At 37.5% G+C, this 13,274-nt stretch overlaps 2 protein-coding genes across 2 annotated transcripts; both read left to right on the top strand.

The window, feature by feature from the left end:
* Positions 1–410: 410 nt before the first annotated feature.
* On the top strand, positions 411–8,108 carry cplx3b (complexin 3b). The gene is made up of 3 exons (XM_067389507.1): positions 411–698; positions 5,079–5,166; positions 6,818–8,108. The coding sequence occupies exons 1-3, from the start codon at positions 541–543 to the stop codon at positions 7,040–7,042; spliced, it is 471 nt and encodes a 156-aa protein (XP_067245608.1). The 5' UTR covers positions 411–540; the 3' UTR covers positions 7,043–8,108.
* A 2,065-nt stretch (positions 8,109–10,173) lies between these two features.
* si:ch1073-459b3.2 (growth arrest-specific protein 1) lies at positions 10,174–11,473 on the top strand. The gene has a single exon (XM_067389506.1). It carries the CDS (start codon positions 10,565–10,567, stop codon positions 11,309–11,311), a length of 747 nt encoding a protein of 248 aa, XP_067245607.1. The 5' UTR covers positions 10,174–10,564; the 3' UTR covers positions 11,312–11,473.
* The last annotated feature ends 1,801 nt before the right edge of the window (positions 11,474–13,274 follow it).

The raw sequence follows: 13,274 nt of genomic DNA, 5'->3' as shown, positions 1-13,274 counted from the left end.
TAAACTAAAATGGCGACAGAACCTTAAAATATAGTTTTTCATTTCACACATTCACTTTCTCCTCACAGGATTTACTTCCCTCCAGATGGATGCTGTATAGACACTCTGAATGCTTTCTGCTTACTGTCATCCCGTTAACCGACTTGGAGTCACACAGACACACGCACGCACGCGCGCACCGAAAACTGAGGCGCGATGCGTTTTGACATGTCACGCGCGCCCGCAAAAAAAAAAAAAAAAAAAAAGCGCCCGTGACTCAAACGCGCTTAATCCAGCGGTACGTTGGATTGGGCGGGAATAGGCGGGTGAGGAAACACGGGATTGGGCGGATGGAAGAGCCAAACTGCTGCTGTGACTCAGATGAGGAGATGAATCCACATCACTTCACTCCACTTTACCTCAGCTGAGACAACCGGACGGAGTTTCCGTTCGGCGATCACGGAAAAAGCTAGGTTTTATGTCCATATTATTGACCTAATTGGAATTAATAACAGTTTTGGACAAATAGAAGATCATTTAAGAACATTGTACTATTTAACGATGGCTTTCATGGTAAAACACGTAGTCGGCGGTCAGCTGAAGAATCTGACAGGAGGTTTGACAGAAGAGAAATCTGAAGGGGATAAATCCGATGCCGCTGCTAAAGGAATGACACAAGAAGAGTTTGAAGAGTACCAACAACAGCTAGAGGAGGAAAAGTAAGACTAACCTTCCTTCATACCTCTGATACTAGCGTATTTCTCTGAAATTTGTTGATGTTTTTCGTGAGGTGAACGCTGTTGTGGAGAAGCGGACGTGCAGAGCGGGTTTGGAAATGGGCGCGCATTTTTCGCGCTTCGTTGGATATAAAGCGCGCGCGCGCTCTCGCAGCTGCTCATTTCGCTCAGGGAGATTCTGCTCAGTCAGATATGAATAATATTTCACATTACAGTCGAGCAGAATTTAGTGTTTTATTATTATTTTTTTCACCTTTTCATCACGGAGTCAGTCGCTTCTGACATTGGGAGGTTTTATTTAGCTAGTATTTGTTTGTGTAAGTTTTGTATTCGTATAGTGTCAATGAATCCACAGATTCGAATTAATTATAGTATGTGAGCACAAATAAAAAAGAACGATGATAAAAACCTATGAAAAGCTAATGTACCAAGTACACTGAACGAAAATTAACCATGGTATTACTACCTAAAAAAACATGTTACTATGGTTAAGCAGTAGTACCCACAAATTAATTATGGTTTTGGTACACTAACCATAGTTTCACCATGGTATTTGTAGTAAAATTGTGGTTATACAACCGAAAAAAAAAACCGTTACTATATTAAAATCATGGTTAATAAGGGTTATATGGTATACCATATTCATGTACCATGATATTTATGGTATCCCAAGCCCATGGTTTTTAGACATGTACTATGGTATACACAAGGTATAAAAAAGCCACAATATTACCATGATTACCATTTGTTACTCAGCTTCCTTACAAAAATTAACCATGTTTTTCTCATGTTTTTTTGTTTGTTTTTTTTGGCGTATTTACTACTATTTGTATCACAACAAAACCATATGTAAACTGGTTTTTGTAGCAAAACCATGGTTATTCGCTACAAGTTGTGTATTTGTATATATTCAAATTAATTATTTGTTCTTATGTGAGCACAAATAAAAAAGAACGATGATAAAAACGTATGAAAAGCTAATGTATCAAATACATTGAAATTCCGTTACGAAAATTAACCATGATTTTACTAACTAAAAAAAAACATGTTACTATGGTTAAACCATGGTACCCACAAATTAATTATGGTTTTAGCACACTAACCATAGTTTAACCATGGTATTTGTAGTAAAACTGTGTTTATACAAACTGAAATAAAAACGTTACTACATTTTTTCTATATTAAAATCATGGTTAAAGGGTTATATGGTATGAATGATTACCATATTCGTATACCATGATATTTACATGATACCATGTTTATTTAGACATGTACCATGGTATACACATGGTAAAAAAAAAACTTATATTTTACCAACAATATTACCATTTTTAACCAAATTAAGCATGGTTTTCTCGTGTTATTTTTGGCGTATTTACTACTATTTGTATCACCACAACAAAACCATATAGGTAAACTTTGGTTTTTGTAGTAAAACCATGGTTATTCGCTACAAGAACCATGTTTTTTTGGTTTTATTCGTAGTAAAACCATGGTTATTTTTTGTAAGGGTGTATTAGAATCCGCTCATTCTATGAGTATGCCTGATTTTAATTAGTATTTTACTCCAGTTTCATTTAAACCCCAATCAGAACATTTAACAGACAACTTGTGAATTGGGAAAACCAAAAAATGAGGCTTTTATAACCATCATATAATGATCAAGCACTGCAGCCAAAAAAATCTGTCTACTTCACATGCTTTGTCTTCAGAAATCATCCCATAAAGCACTGACAGCTATAGTGTGGACATGAACAGGTGGCTATGTTGACACGGTTTGCATAACTGCCATTTTTGGAAAATTCTGATTTCACAGACTTCAAATGTTTGTGCCGAGCTCATCTTCATGGTGGTAATCCAACTCATTTCCTCAGAGAGCAGATTTTACATGCCGAGACACCCGCATGAACAGCTAGTTTAAGACTGTTGACTTTGACAGGGCGTCGTGTGTTAAATCTCTTGAATCAGCCAAACCACCATGATCTTCTCAAAAGGTTTTTGCTGCTTATTGATATGGGGATTATTTTAACTACCAGTCGTTTGTTATAGTGAATCAAGTGGATGAGCATCACCCGACTGTCAGCGCGACTCTAAATCCCTGAGATATTTTCCCATCCTGCTCTCGCTCGTTCATGTAGCAGATGCTTTTCTCCAAAGCAACTTCATGTACACTTATTATATGACGATCCCTCATGAAAGGATGGTTCCAGGTTTCTTTACAAACGGCGCTCTATTGACCTGGTGAAACTCGTCCATTAGTGCGTAATCCATTGAAAATGCACAATTTATGTTTGTTTTTGTTAAAAACAGATGCTGTTGATACAGCTTGTATTGAACCTGGAACATTTAAGTGGTAATGGCTCATATCTTCCTCTTTCGAACCAGTTTCAAATGTTATCTTAATTTGCTGGTGGTTTTTCGCCCACCTAAATGTGTCCATTCTGTTTTGACCTTTGTTTTAGCCCTGGAAATTTGTATTGACCATGACCTTTAACATTCGTAATCCAACTTGAGGTTAACCTAAAGTGCCTCCATTATACTCATTTAAAGGCTCCTAATGTTGTTTCTCGTCTCCTGAAGCAGGTTCACATTCATCCAAGGTCAAAAACACTTTAATTCTCTCATAATATCCACTGCAGCATCAGCTCTTTTCTCTCAGTGTCTGAAACGGTTCGTTCAAAGAGTCGGTCTCTCTAAACCCCGCCTCTCTGAGAGCTGCTCTGCTCTGATTAGTCAAAAAATGTTTGAACAAGTATTTAATCAAACTATTGTTTAAAAATGACTATATGGCTTAAATGGACCAAGAATAGGTTGGAAATTAAAAATTATACATAATTAGTAGAGCCAACAATAATAATCAAAAGGTGAACATTTATTAATAAGCAATTTAATAAATGTTTATTGTTTAATTGTTATTTATTAAACTTATTAATGTTAAAGCTACTAATAAATGTTAATTTCCAACATATTTTGGGTTCGTTTAAAGCAGCAATACAGAAATTTTTAAACAATAGTTGAGTTAAATAAGACTGAGTTAAAGGGTTAGTTCACCCCAAAATGAAAATAATGTAATTTATTACTCACCCTCATGTCGTTCCACACCCGTAAGACCTTCGTTCACCTTCAGAACACAAATTAAGATATTTTTTGATGAAATCCGATGGCTCAGTGAGGCCTGAGCAATGACATTTCCTCTCTCAAGATCCATTAATGTACTAAAAACATATTTAAATCAGTTCATGTGAGTACAGTGGTTCAATAATAATATTATAAAGCCACCAGAATATTTTTGGTGCGCCAAACAAACTAAATAACGACTTATTTAGTGATGGCCGATTTCAAAACACTGCTTCAGGAAGCTTCGGAGCGTTACGAATCTTTTGTGTCGAATCATGATTTGGATCGCGTGTCAAACTGCTGAAATCACGTGACTTTGGTACTCTGAACTGCTGATTCGACACACAGATTCATAACGCTCCGAAGCTTCCTGAAGCAGTGTTTTGAAATCGGCCATCACTAAATAAGTCGTTATTTTGTTTTTTTGGCGCATCAAATATATTTTCGTGGCTTTATAATATTAATATTGAACCACTGTACTCACATGAACTGATTTAAATATGTTTTTAGTACATTAATGGATCTTGAGAGAGGAAATGTCATTGCTCAGGCCTCACTGAGCCATCGGATTTCATCAAAAAATATCTTAATTTGTGTTCTGAAGATGAATGAAGGTCTTACGGGTGTGGAATGGCATGAGGGTGAGTAATAAATGACATTATTTTCATTTTTGGGTGAACTAACCCTTTAAAAGTCCGCTGGGTTCATTGATATTCACCTAATTTTCAACCCAACTTGGCTTGTTTCTATTCCGGCATCTTCTAGACTGCAGAAATCCAGTCAGTCTGAAGTGTTGTCTACATTTTGCCATTAATGCTCTCTTTGAAGGTATTTATTCCATGAGATTCCTCGGCGTACGGAGCAAAGCAGTTTAATCCTTGAGAATGACGTTGCATGGATCTCTCTCTGTGGACGTAGACTTGTTTTAGTTCATGCTGAAATGAACGGAAACGGCCTGAAATTGCTCGTCATGACAGAGATTATTTTTATAAGATCCTTCGAATGTAACAAGGATCATTATTCAAATAATCATACCTAAAATTAGTCCTAAAACACGTCAACCAACAATCAGTTCAATTGCTGTTTAAACTAGAAATCTGACAGATGCTGCTCATTATCTTGAGATTGACAACTTGAGACGTGTGTGGGTGGATAAATGATCAAAAGACGCTGAAGAACCCAGTTCATCCTCATATTACAGTGTTTGTCTGTGTTTGACATGCTTCTGTTCTCATTTCTCCTCAGGCAGGAGCGAGACGCCAATTTTGCCCAGAAGAAGGCGGAGAGGGCGACAATCAGGACTCACTTCAGAGACAAATACAGGTTGCCAAAGGTAACAATTAATCTGCCCACACCATTAAAATTTAATATCCCAGCACCTCGCTCACACGCTGGACTGAATCTCATTAGAGCAGATCACATTGTGCATAAAGATATTAGTAATAATGTTCCATATGTTAATATTAGTTAACATGAACCAGCAATGAAAAATGCTTCTAAAGCATTTATTAATCCCAGTTAATGTTAATTTTAGAATTTACTAATACATTATTAAAATCAAAAGTATCTTTTGACATTATTTAATGAATCACATGAACTATTGATGAACAGTTGTATTTTTATTAACTAACATGAACAAAGATTATTGAATACTTTAACAAATGTATTGCTGTTAATGTTAATGCATTAATTAATTTACCTTATTGTAAAGTGTTACCAAGATATTAATATCATTCTGATTTTTTGCATTGTGAAATCATTTTTTATCATAATTAATAAACCATTCCCCAATACTTAACAGTGTACTGTGATGACAAAAAGTTTAATTCTCATTACTGTGATGCAAAAAAAAAAAAAAAATTGTAAAGTGTTTATACATATTTGATGTACTAAATTCAATCTGGATAAGAAAGTTCATTAAAACAAACTTTGATGTTGGCTTGAGAAAGTTTGAAGTAGTTTTACAGCTTGAAGTATGAGGGTCTATAAGTAAAACAGATATTCTGGATGGTTGCCATGCGGTTGCTAGGGTGTTGCTATGCAGTTTCTAGGGTATTCTGGGTGATTGCTAAAGTAAAATGCGACAAATTCACTATGCGTTACACTGCATGTGGGTCGAAGATGTGACGGGTCATTTTTAATCAAATGGTCAAACAATAATAAAATAAAAAATTAATAATAAAAAACAAAGATATGACATCCAAAGTATGTAAGGTAGTACAACTAGATCTCTTTTATTGAATCCAAACGTTTTTAATTATATTTTTCTACATATAAATGTATTTTAAAGATTTTGAAGAATCAAAAGGTCATTCGGTTTAACCATCCAAAGGTCAATACAGCCATTTCATTTGTGACTAAAATATCTTAAAATGTAATAAATGTCTTTTTTTTTTAAACCAAATGACTTTTTTGGTGACAAATTTTGTAAAAAATGACAAAAGCAGTGTTAATTGATTATAAAAACCACATAATCTCATTGTTAGGGCTGTCAAACGATTAATCGCGATTAATCGCATACCAAAATAAAAGTTTGAGTTTGCCTAATATATGTGTGAGTACTTTGTGTAATTATTATATATATATATATATATATATATATATATATATATATATATATATATATATATATATATAAATACACACAAATTTATGTACATATTTAAGAGAAATTTGTTATTTATGTACAAAATATTTGTATTTATATATAATAAAAATTATATAAAAATATAAATAAATACATATACTTGTAAGTATTTCTCAAATATATACATGAATGTGTTTGTATTTATATATACATAATAATTACACACAGTACTCACACATATATTAGGCAAACTCAAACTTTTATTTTGTATTAATCGCGATTAATCGTTTGACAGCCCTACTGATTGTAAACACTTAATAAAACTTAAAAATTAACTATATCTCCATTATGTTTTTAACTTGAGTTTGTTCTTCATTGATATTCACCTGCATTTCAGAATGAGTTGGACGAGACTCAGATCCAGGCGGCGCGAGACGATGTGGAGCTCCCCACTGAGCTGGCCAAGATGATCGCCGAAGACAACCAGGAAGAGGAGCAGAAGCAGTCCGTCCTGGGTCAGCTGACCAACATCCAGAACGTGGACATGGGTCATCTGAAGGGCAAGGCTCAGGCCACACTGGAGGACCTGAAGAACTCTGCGGAGAAGTGCTGCGTCATGTGATCTCCTCATCTCCGTGTCCCTCCAAACACTCGCTGCCGACAAACATCCGTATCCATATATCCAGTGTGACGTGTAGCTTTCATGATGCTAATGTAGTTCTAGGAGTTTAGATGTCATCAGATATAGACCCCCCCGCTCAGGTCGCATTTCACCTCACGGGAAAAAGTATATTTCGCATCAATCATGTTCTCGTGAAAATAACGTCACAATGCAAAAAATATGCAAGTATAATTTCTTGACTTTGGGGTGAAATACGACCCTGACCTGCTCCGGTCTGAACGCGTTAGCGGCGGGTTTATCACAGCAATAGCGTAGCGGGAACGACTCGGTGCGTCTGTATGAAGGGCTTATGGGAGCAGGAATGGAAGTAGAACCCGGATCATCCGTTGACCTTTCACCTTGACCCCTGATGTCATTGCCCCTTCATTGAGTGGTGCTGTTTTGTGCAGGTGGTTTGGTGTCGTCGTTGTTCCCTCTTTTGGAGACTCAAAATAATGATGAAGGATCTTCACTGAATGAAGTCATGCTGGGATTGATTTGGGTTTTGAGTGAAGCAGCAATAATCTGCTTCCATCGCGTGATGTTTGCCAATCAACATAAAGCAATATTAGCGTCTCTGACCGACAGGACAGAGCTGATAAAAAAGGTTGAATTTTATTTCACCCATAAGATTATTGTATATTTATTTCTTTATTAATGGCAAGAGTGGTGTTTGTTCTACTTATGCCCTCGATAGTTGTTTCCGACGCATAAGTTACGTAATTACCAATGTAATGCATTCATGTCATTATTCTGCTGTAATTTCCAGACCTGCTGATTTTTGACTGTTGAAAGTGTAATAAATATATTTGTACAAAGATTATGATGCATGTGATGTCTTCGCAGCGCTGCAGTGCCGTATCTGACCACCAGATGGAGACATCGGGCATGAACGTCAGGGTCGAACCCTTCACTGACACACTTTCACCTCTCACGAGGAAGCTTTATAGGTGGGTAGTTGACGTAACAAAAGTGTTTTTAATTTTTGATAAAGTTTTGATTTGAGAAACTGCATGTGCAGCAATTGACCAACAAATACAAATAAGTGTTGTTTAAAACAGTTTTAGATGTTGCACTGCAGGAACTGTTTGTCATGTCAACTCCCCAGCTGTGATTCAGTGTATTTTACCGCACTGATTCTGATCTGTGGTGTTTCATTTACATCTGTTCATTTAGCAGACGCTTTTATCCGAAGCACCTTACAAACAAGGAGCACAAGCCGTCCATCATAAAGAGGCATAAACACGAGAGGTAACACTGAGCTCCATGGTTCAGGCTAGAACAGGGAGTGATTTTATTTACAAAAATATGATGATACTGGGGTTTTGATTTGGAGAATTTGAGATTTCCAGACATTATAGAAGCACATTGCCACCACATAAGAAAAAAAAAATCGTGCTTGTAAATCATAATTATGACATAAAATGTTGAAATTATGACAAAAAGACGTAATTTCAATATTTTTTATCTCAATTTCACTTTTTGTCATAATTATGACTTTTTTTTTATATAATTATGACTGTCATAATTTTGACTTTTTGTCAATTTCGACTTGTCATAATTCTGATTTTGTATGTCAATATGTATGTCATAGTTATGACGTCATTATTTCGATTTATGTAATAATTTTGACATTAGAATTTTGACTTTTTATGACAATTTCGACTTTTTGTCAGTTTTGACAATTTTGACTGTCATAATTTTTTACGACATAGACATTTTTGACAATTTTTGACTCATAAATTTTTATTACACATTTCATAACTTTTTATGACATAAACATGTCATAATTTCGACTTTTTGTCAATTTTGGCTAGTCATAATTTTGACTTATGTCATAATTCTGATTTCTCATGTCAATTTTGACTGTCATAATTGACTGTTTGTCATAATTTAGATTTTTCCCAGTTATGACATCATTATTTCGATTTGTCATAATTTTGACTTTTTGTTATAATTATGATTTTTTTTATGTCATAATTTTGACTTTTTATGACATTTCGACTTTTTGTCAATTCATACGTCATAATTTTGACATGATTTTCATTTTTTGTTATAATTATGACAAGTTAATTTCCTCTTGTCATACTTTAGACTTTGTGACAATTATGTCTGTCATAATTACAACTTCTTATGTTATATGATTATAACTTTTTGTCAATTCCAACTTGTCATAATTTTGACTGTCATAACTTCGACTTTTTGTTACAATTATGACTTTGTCATAATTTTGACTTTTTATTTCATAATTATGATTTTTTTATATCAATTTTGACATTTTTGTGTCATAATTTTGACTTTTTATGTTATAATTATGACTTTTAATGTCATTAGTTGGCATGATTTTGTTTTAATGTGGCAGAAATGGGTTTCCACACAACAGGTAATGATCATGTGTTGTTTTCTGGCTCGCGCAGTTACTTTATCTCTATAGTTACCAGTTTGAAGACTTTGTGACAACTAGCCCCGGTCATTCCTACACACTCTTCCCTCTATGCAAGCTTTGTTCTGTAACAGACTCGAGGGATGGTTGCGGTTTTGCATAGTTTTTCCACTCCAATCAGAGCGTTTTCCATCTGAATGGCAGAGAATCGCTGATCTCAAGTGCGCTATGAAAGGACAGAGCAGTAAAATATATTGTTGTGGAAAGTCTCTCTATTGACGGGCCTCTGGGCTACTGCATGGCCAGTCGGACACAAAGAGGGTGAAACGGTCCAGAAAACACTTTTGTGGCCCTTTTCTTTTCCACCGGGGCGCGATTAAAACACCCCAAAAGAGCCTGAGAGGAACGGGGGCTGAAAACCCGCCGGGTTTGCGTCGGTTTATACAGGGGCTTGTTCCTGGGTTCTCGCTAAAGAGAAACAGATTTGTTTTTCTGCGCTTTAAGTTGAAGAAGTGGTTTGCAGATGTTGAGCTTCCAACAGAGGAATGTCTCTCTCTCTCTCTCTCTCTCTCTCTCTCTCTCTCTCTCTATCCCGAAGGGGTTTTGTAATCTCATGCAGAGAGAGAGAGAGAGAGAGAGACCACACAGCTCGCCGGCTTCATGAAATTTATAAACATTTTATTTATCCCGTACAGGAGGTGAGCTCTGCCAAAAACAGCGTTACTATGGAATCCCGCGTTTACAACCAATAGAACAACAGAATGCGTAATGAAGAGAGGAGCAGGAGGGGAGGGGCAGTTTGGAGGAGGGGTCGCCGTGTGTAAATGCGCAGCCGAGCGTGAAAGAGCCGGAGGGACAAAGACATGCAGCATGCAGCCGTAGCAGCACTCGCGCTCCAAACAGCATGAACGCCCCACACAGACGAGGATCTGTCCGCACACACAGGATGAAATGCAACAGATAAACGTCTTCTGGAGTCTTTTCTGTGATGCGTTCTTGCTGAAACCAACCCTGAACTTCTGCAGCGCAATGCTGATTCCTTCTCTCCCGTTTCTCTGGATGAGCGCCGGACGGACGCTCGCACGCGTCTGAGTTCAGACATGGAGAGCAGCTTCGCACTGATCCTGTCGTTCCTGATGACGCTGGACGCGCAGCTGGTTTGCTGGCAGGCGCTGGTCAGATGTCACGAAGAGCACGACTGTGAGCTCGCGTATAACCAGTACCTGACGGCGTGCGACGGGAACATCCGCGGGACCCGGCGCCAGTGTCCGAGCCACTGCATCAGCGCGCTCATCCGCCTCAACCAGACCGCCGGCGGGTCGCACCTGGAGACCTGCGCCTGCGGGACGGACGCCGAGTGCCTGCGGGCCAAACGGGCCATCGAACCCTGCCTGCCGCGGACGCATCCCGGCGGCGCCGACGGGATCGGGTGCACCGAGGCGCGCCAGCGCTGCGAGGACGAGCCCGGCTGTCAGTCGGCGCTCACCGCGTACCTGTCCCACTGCGGACAGCTGTTCAACGGGAGGAAGTGTTCGTCCCGCTGCAGATCGACCATAGAGCAGCTGCTGTTCCTGCCCAGCGGCGTCCTGCTCAACCAGTGCGTGTGTGACGGGCTGGAGAGGCCGTTCTGTGAGGTGGTCAAACAGAACATGGTCAAACTCTGTTCTATAGGAGACCACAGCGTCTCCTTCGACCACGACGGGACGGATGATTTATACGAGGATGAGGATTATGAGCTGAAGCCGGGGAGCGAGGTGACGGACGCTGACGCGGTGATGTCCGGTGCCTCGACTCTTTCTCAGCAGGTAGTTTTGCTGTTCGCTCTGACTGCGCTTCACACACTTTAAACTGGAGGATGATTGAGGCTGGAATACACTGCACGACGTTTTGACAAAAAATGGCATCATGCACTAAAGGATCACTCAGAAAAAAAGGGTTACACTTTATTTTGATTGTCAACTTTAAACATTCTACTAACTTTAAGTAAGTTTGCAACTACATGTCGACTAACTCTCATTAGAGGATCAGTAGATTGTTTTGTTCGGGTTAGTAGAGTTAGTTTACATGTAGTTGCAAAGTTACTTATAGTCAGTAGAATGTCTAAAGTGGACCAATGAAATAAAGTGTGACCAAAAAAGGTTTAATGTGGTTCTATATAGAACTCTAGCGTTCTCGACTCAATTTTAAAAGAGAAATGTCTTAAATTATTGCATAATACTTTCATGTTTAATTGGTTATTTAATTTTTTCTACTGATAAAGCATGTTTACAAGCTGCTTAATTCATAAAATTGAATTACAATTAAAAATGAATTAACCCTCTAGTGCTTTTCGGTCACTTTTGACCAAACAATTGTACTTTTTTTTTTTTTTTTGCTTCATGGTACGAAACTTGGTAAAGTTTTTGGCACTTGCTTTGTGAACGCAAAAAAAATCATGGACATGATTCAAAAAGATTAAATGATCCTGAAAAAAATAGTCACACTTCTGCTCCTCGCATTGGAAATGAAATTCATCTAGTGGAAACTTTTGGTACTGCGCCCAAACAAAGTCTTACTGAAAGCTCATTTTTTGATATCAAACTCCAATTTTGAACACAACTTGTTTAGATACACGTTTAGAGTAAAACGTGTTTTTGAAAATATATATTTCATATAAAAACTAAAAATAGTATTTTTGTGCATTTTTCATAACAGTAAACATAACTTTTTTAAGTTAACTTATTGAAAGTTTTCACTTCACCAATAATCTGTAAAGTGTCGTCTTTGAAAAGAGACCAAAACTTAGTTTGCACTCTAAAGCATTCAAAATTTGACAGTTTAAGTTGGAAATTTCATTTTCAGGTCTCAAAAAGTGAATAAATGGATTACAGCGTAAATATGATTTAGTACCATAAAATCCCCTAAAAATATAAAATAAAAAACATCATCGAACTAAAATATATTTTTGAGTGACATACGAAGAGCACCAGAGGGTTAAAACTAAATGAATTCATTAATTAAAACTAAATGCATCATGATAGGTTATTCATATGAGGTTCTGCTCAAGGTTCATGTTCTTCTTGGAGCATAACAGATTTATAAGTCGTTTTGAACACAAAAATGAAAACTGTTTTAAAATCATCTCAGAAATCACTTCAAATCTGAGTCTGAATCTTTAGACTGACTCTGACTTTCATCGACTGCCAATCAGGGTCAAAAATCTGGTCAGTCGTGTCGTTTATTTCAGCCTTCAGTCCTTCAGCTCTCATGATCTCGGTCGGATGTTTGGCACACGAACTCTCCGCAGTGTTTATTATGACTTCAGCGTGACGTTCTCCTCCTTTCCTCCGGATTGTGACACTTGAAGTGTCTCTTTAGTAAGACTCGAGACAATCAGTGGACGTGCGTCGAGAGTTTGCGGAGCTCTTACTCTCATTGTTCTCGCAACTTACTTCAAATATTTGCCGAGCGCGGACACAGAAAGGAGCCGGTTTGGGATCAAGTGCTTCATTTAAGTGAAGAGGCCCTTCAAACGCTGTTAAATGCTCTTTCTCTCACACTCTTCAGAGTTAGCTGTTCCTTTCTTCTTGACCGTTTAACAGCACTGAGAAATCTTCACATCTGACTCAAGTATTGTTCATGTATGCTGGAAATCAACACCAAGTGCCTGAACTGTCTGTACTTTCTTGAAGTTCAACGTCGAGCTTGAAACTGTTGAGGTTCATATTTGTTTTCAGTGGTTTTAGTTTGCATATAATGAATTATTAGTAATGTCTGATGAGTTCATGTAAACTCTAAGATCAGAAGCACTCTATGCAAGTACGTGAATGC

Source organism: Chanodichthys erythropterus, chromosome 7 (genome assembly GCF_024489055.1).
Source record: "Chanodichthys erythropterus isolate Z2021 chromosome 7, ASM2448905v1, whole genome shotgun sequence".
Lineage (NCBI taxonomy): Eukaryota > Metazoa > Chordata > Actinopteri > Cypriniformes > Xenocyprididae > Chanodichthys > Chanodichthys erythropterus.
Note: the sequence above shows the minus strand (reverse complement) of the source record. Positions and strands in the feature narration are given on the sequence as shown.

Bases quoted from the DNA above. Each gene is read 5' to 3' on its own strand.
- cplx3b (XM_067389507.1), top strand. From the start codon at position 541: ATGGCTTTCATGGTAAAACACGTAGTCGGCGGTCAGCTGAAGAATCTG. The intron at 699-5,078 runs GTAAGACTAACC...ATTTCTCCTCAG, and splicing joins CAACAGCTAGAGGAGGAAAA to GCAGGAGCGAGACGCCAATT. The intron at 5,167-6,817 runs GTAACAATTAAT...CCTGCATTTCAG, and splicing joins ACAAATACAGGTTGCCAAAG to AATGAGTTGGACGAGACTCA.
- si:ch1073-459b3.2 (XM_067389506.1), top strand. From the start codon at position 10,565: ATGGAGAGCAGCTTCGCACTGATCCTGTCGTTCCTGATGACGCTGGAC.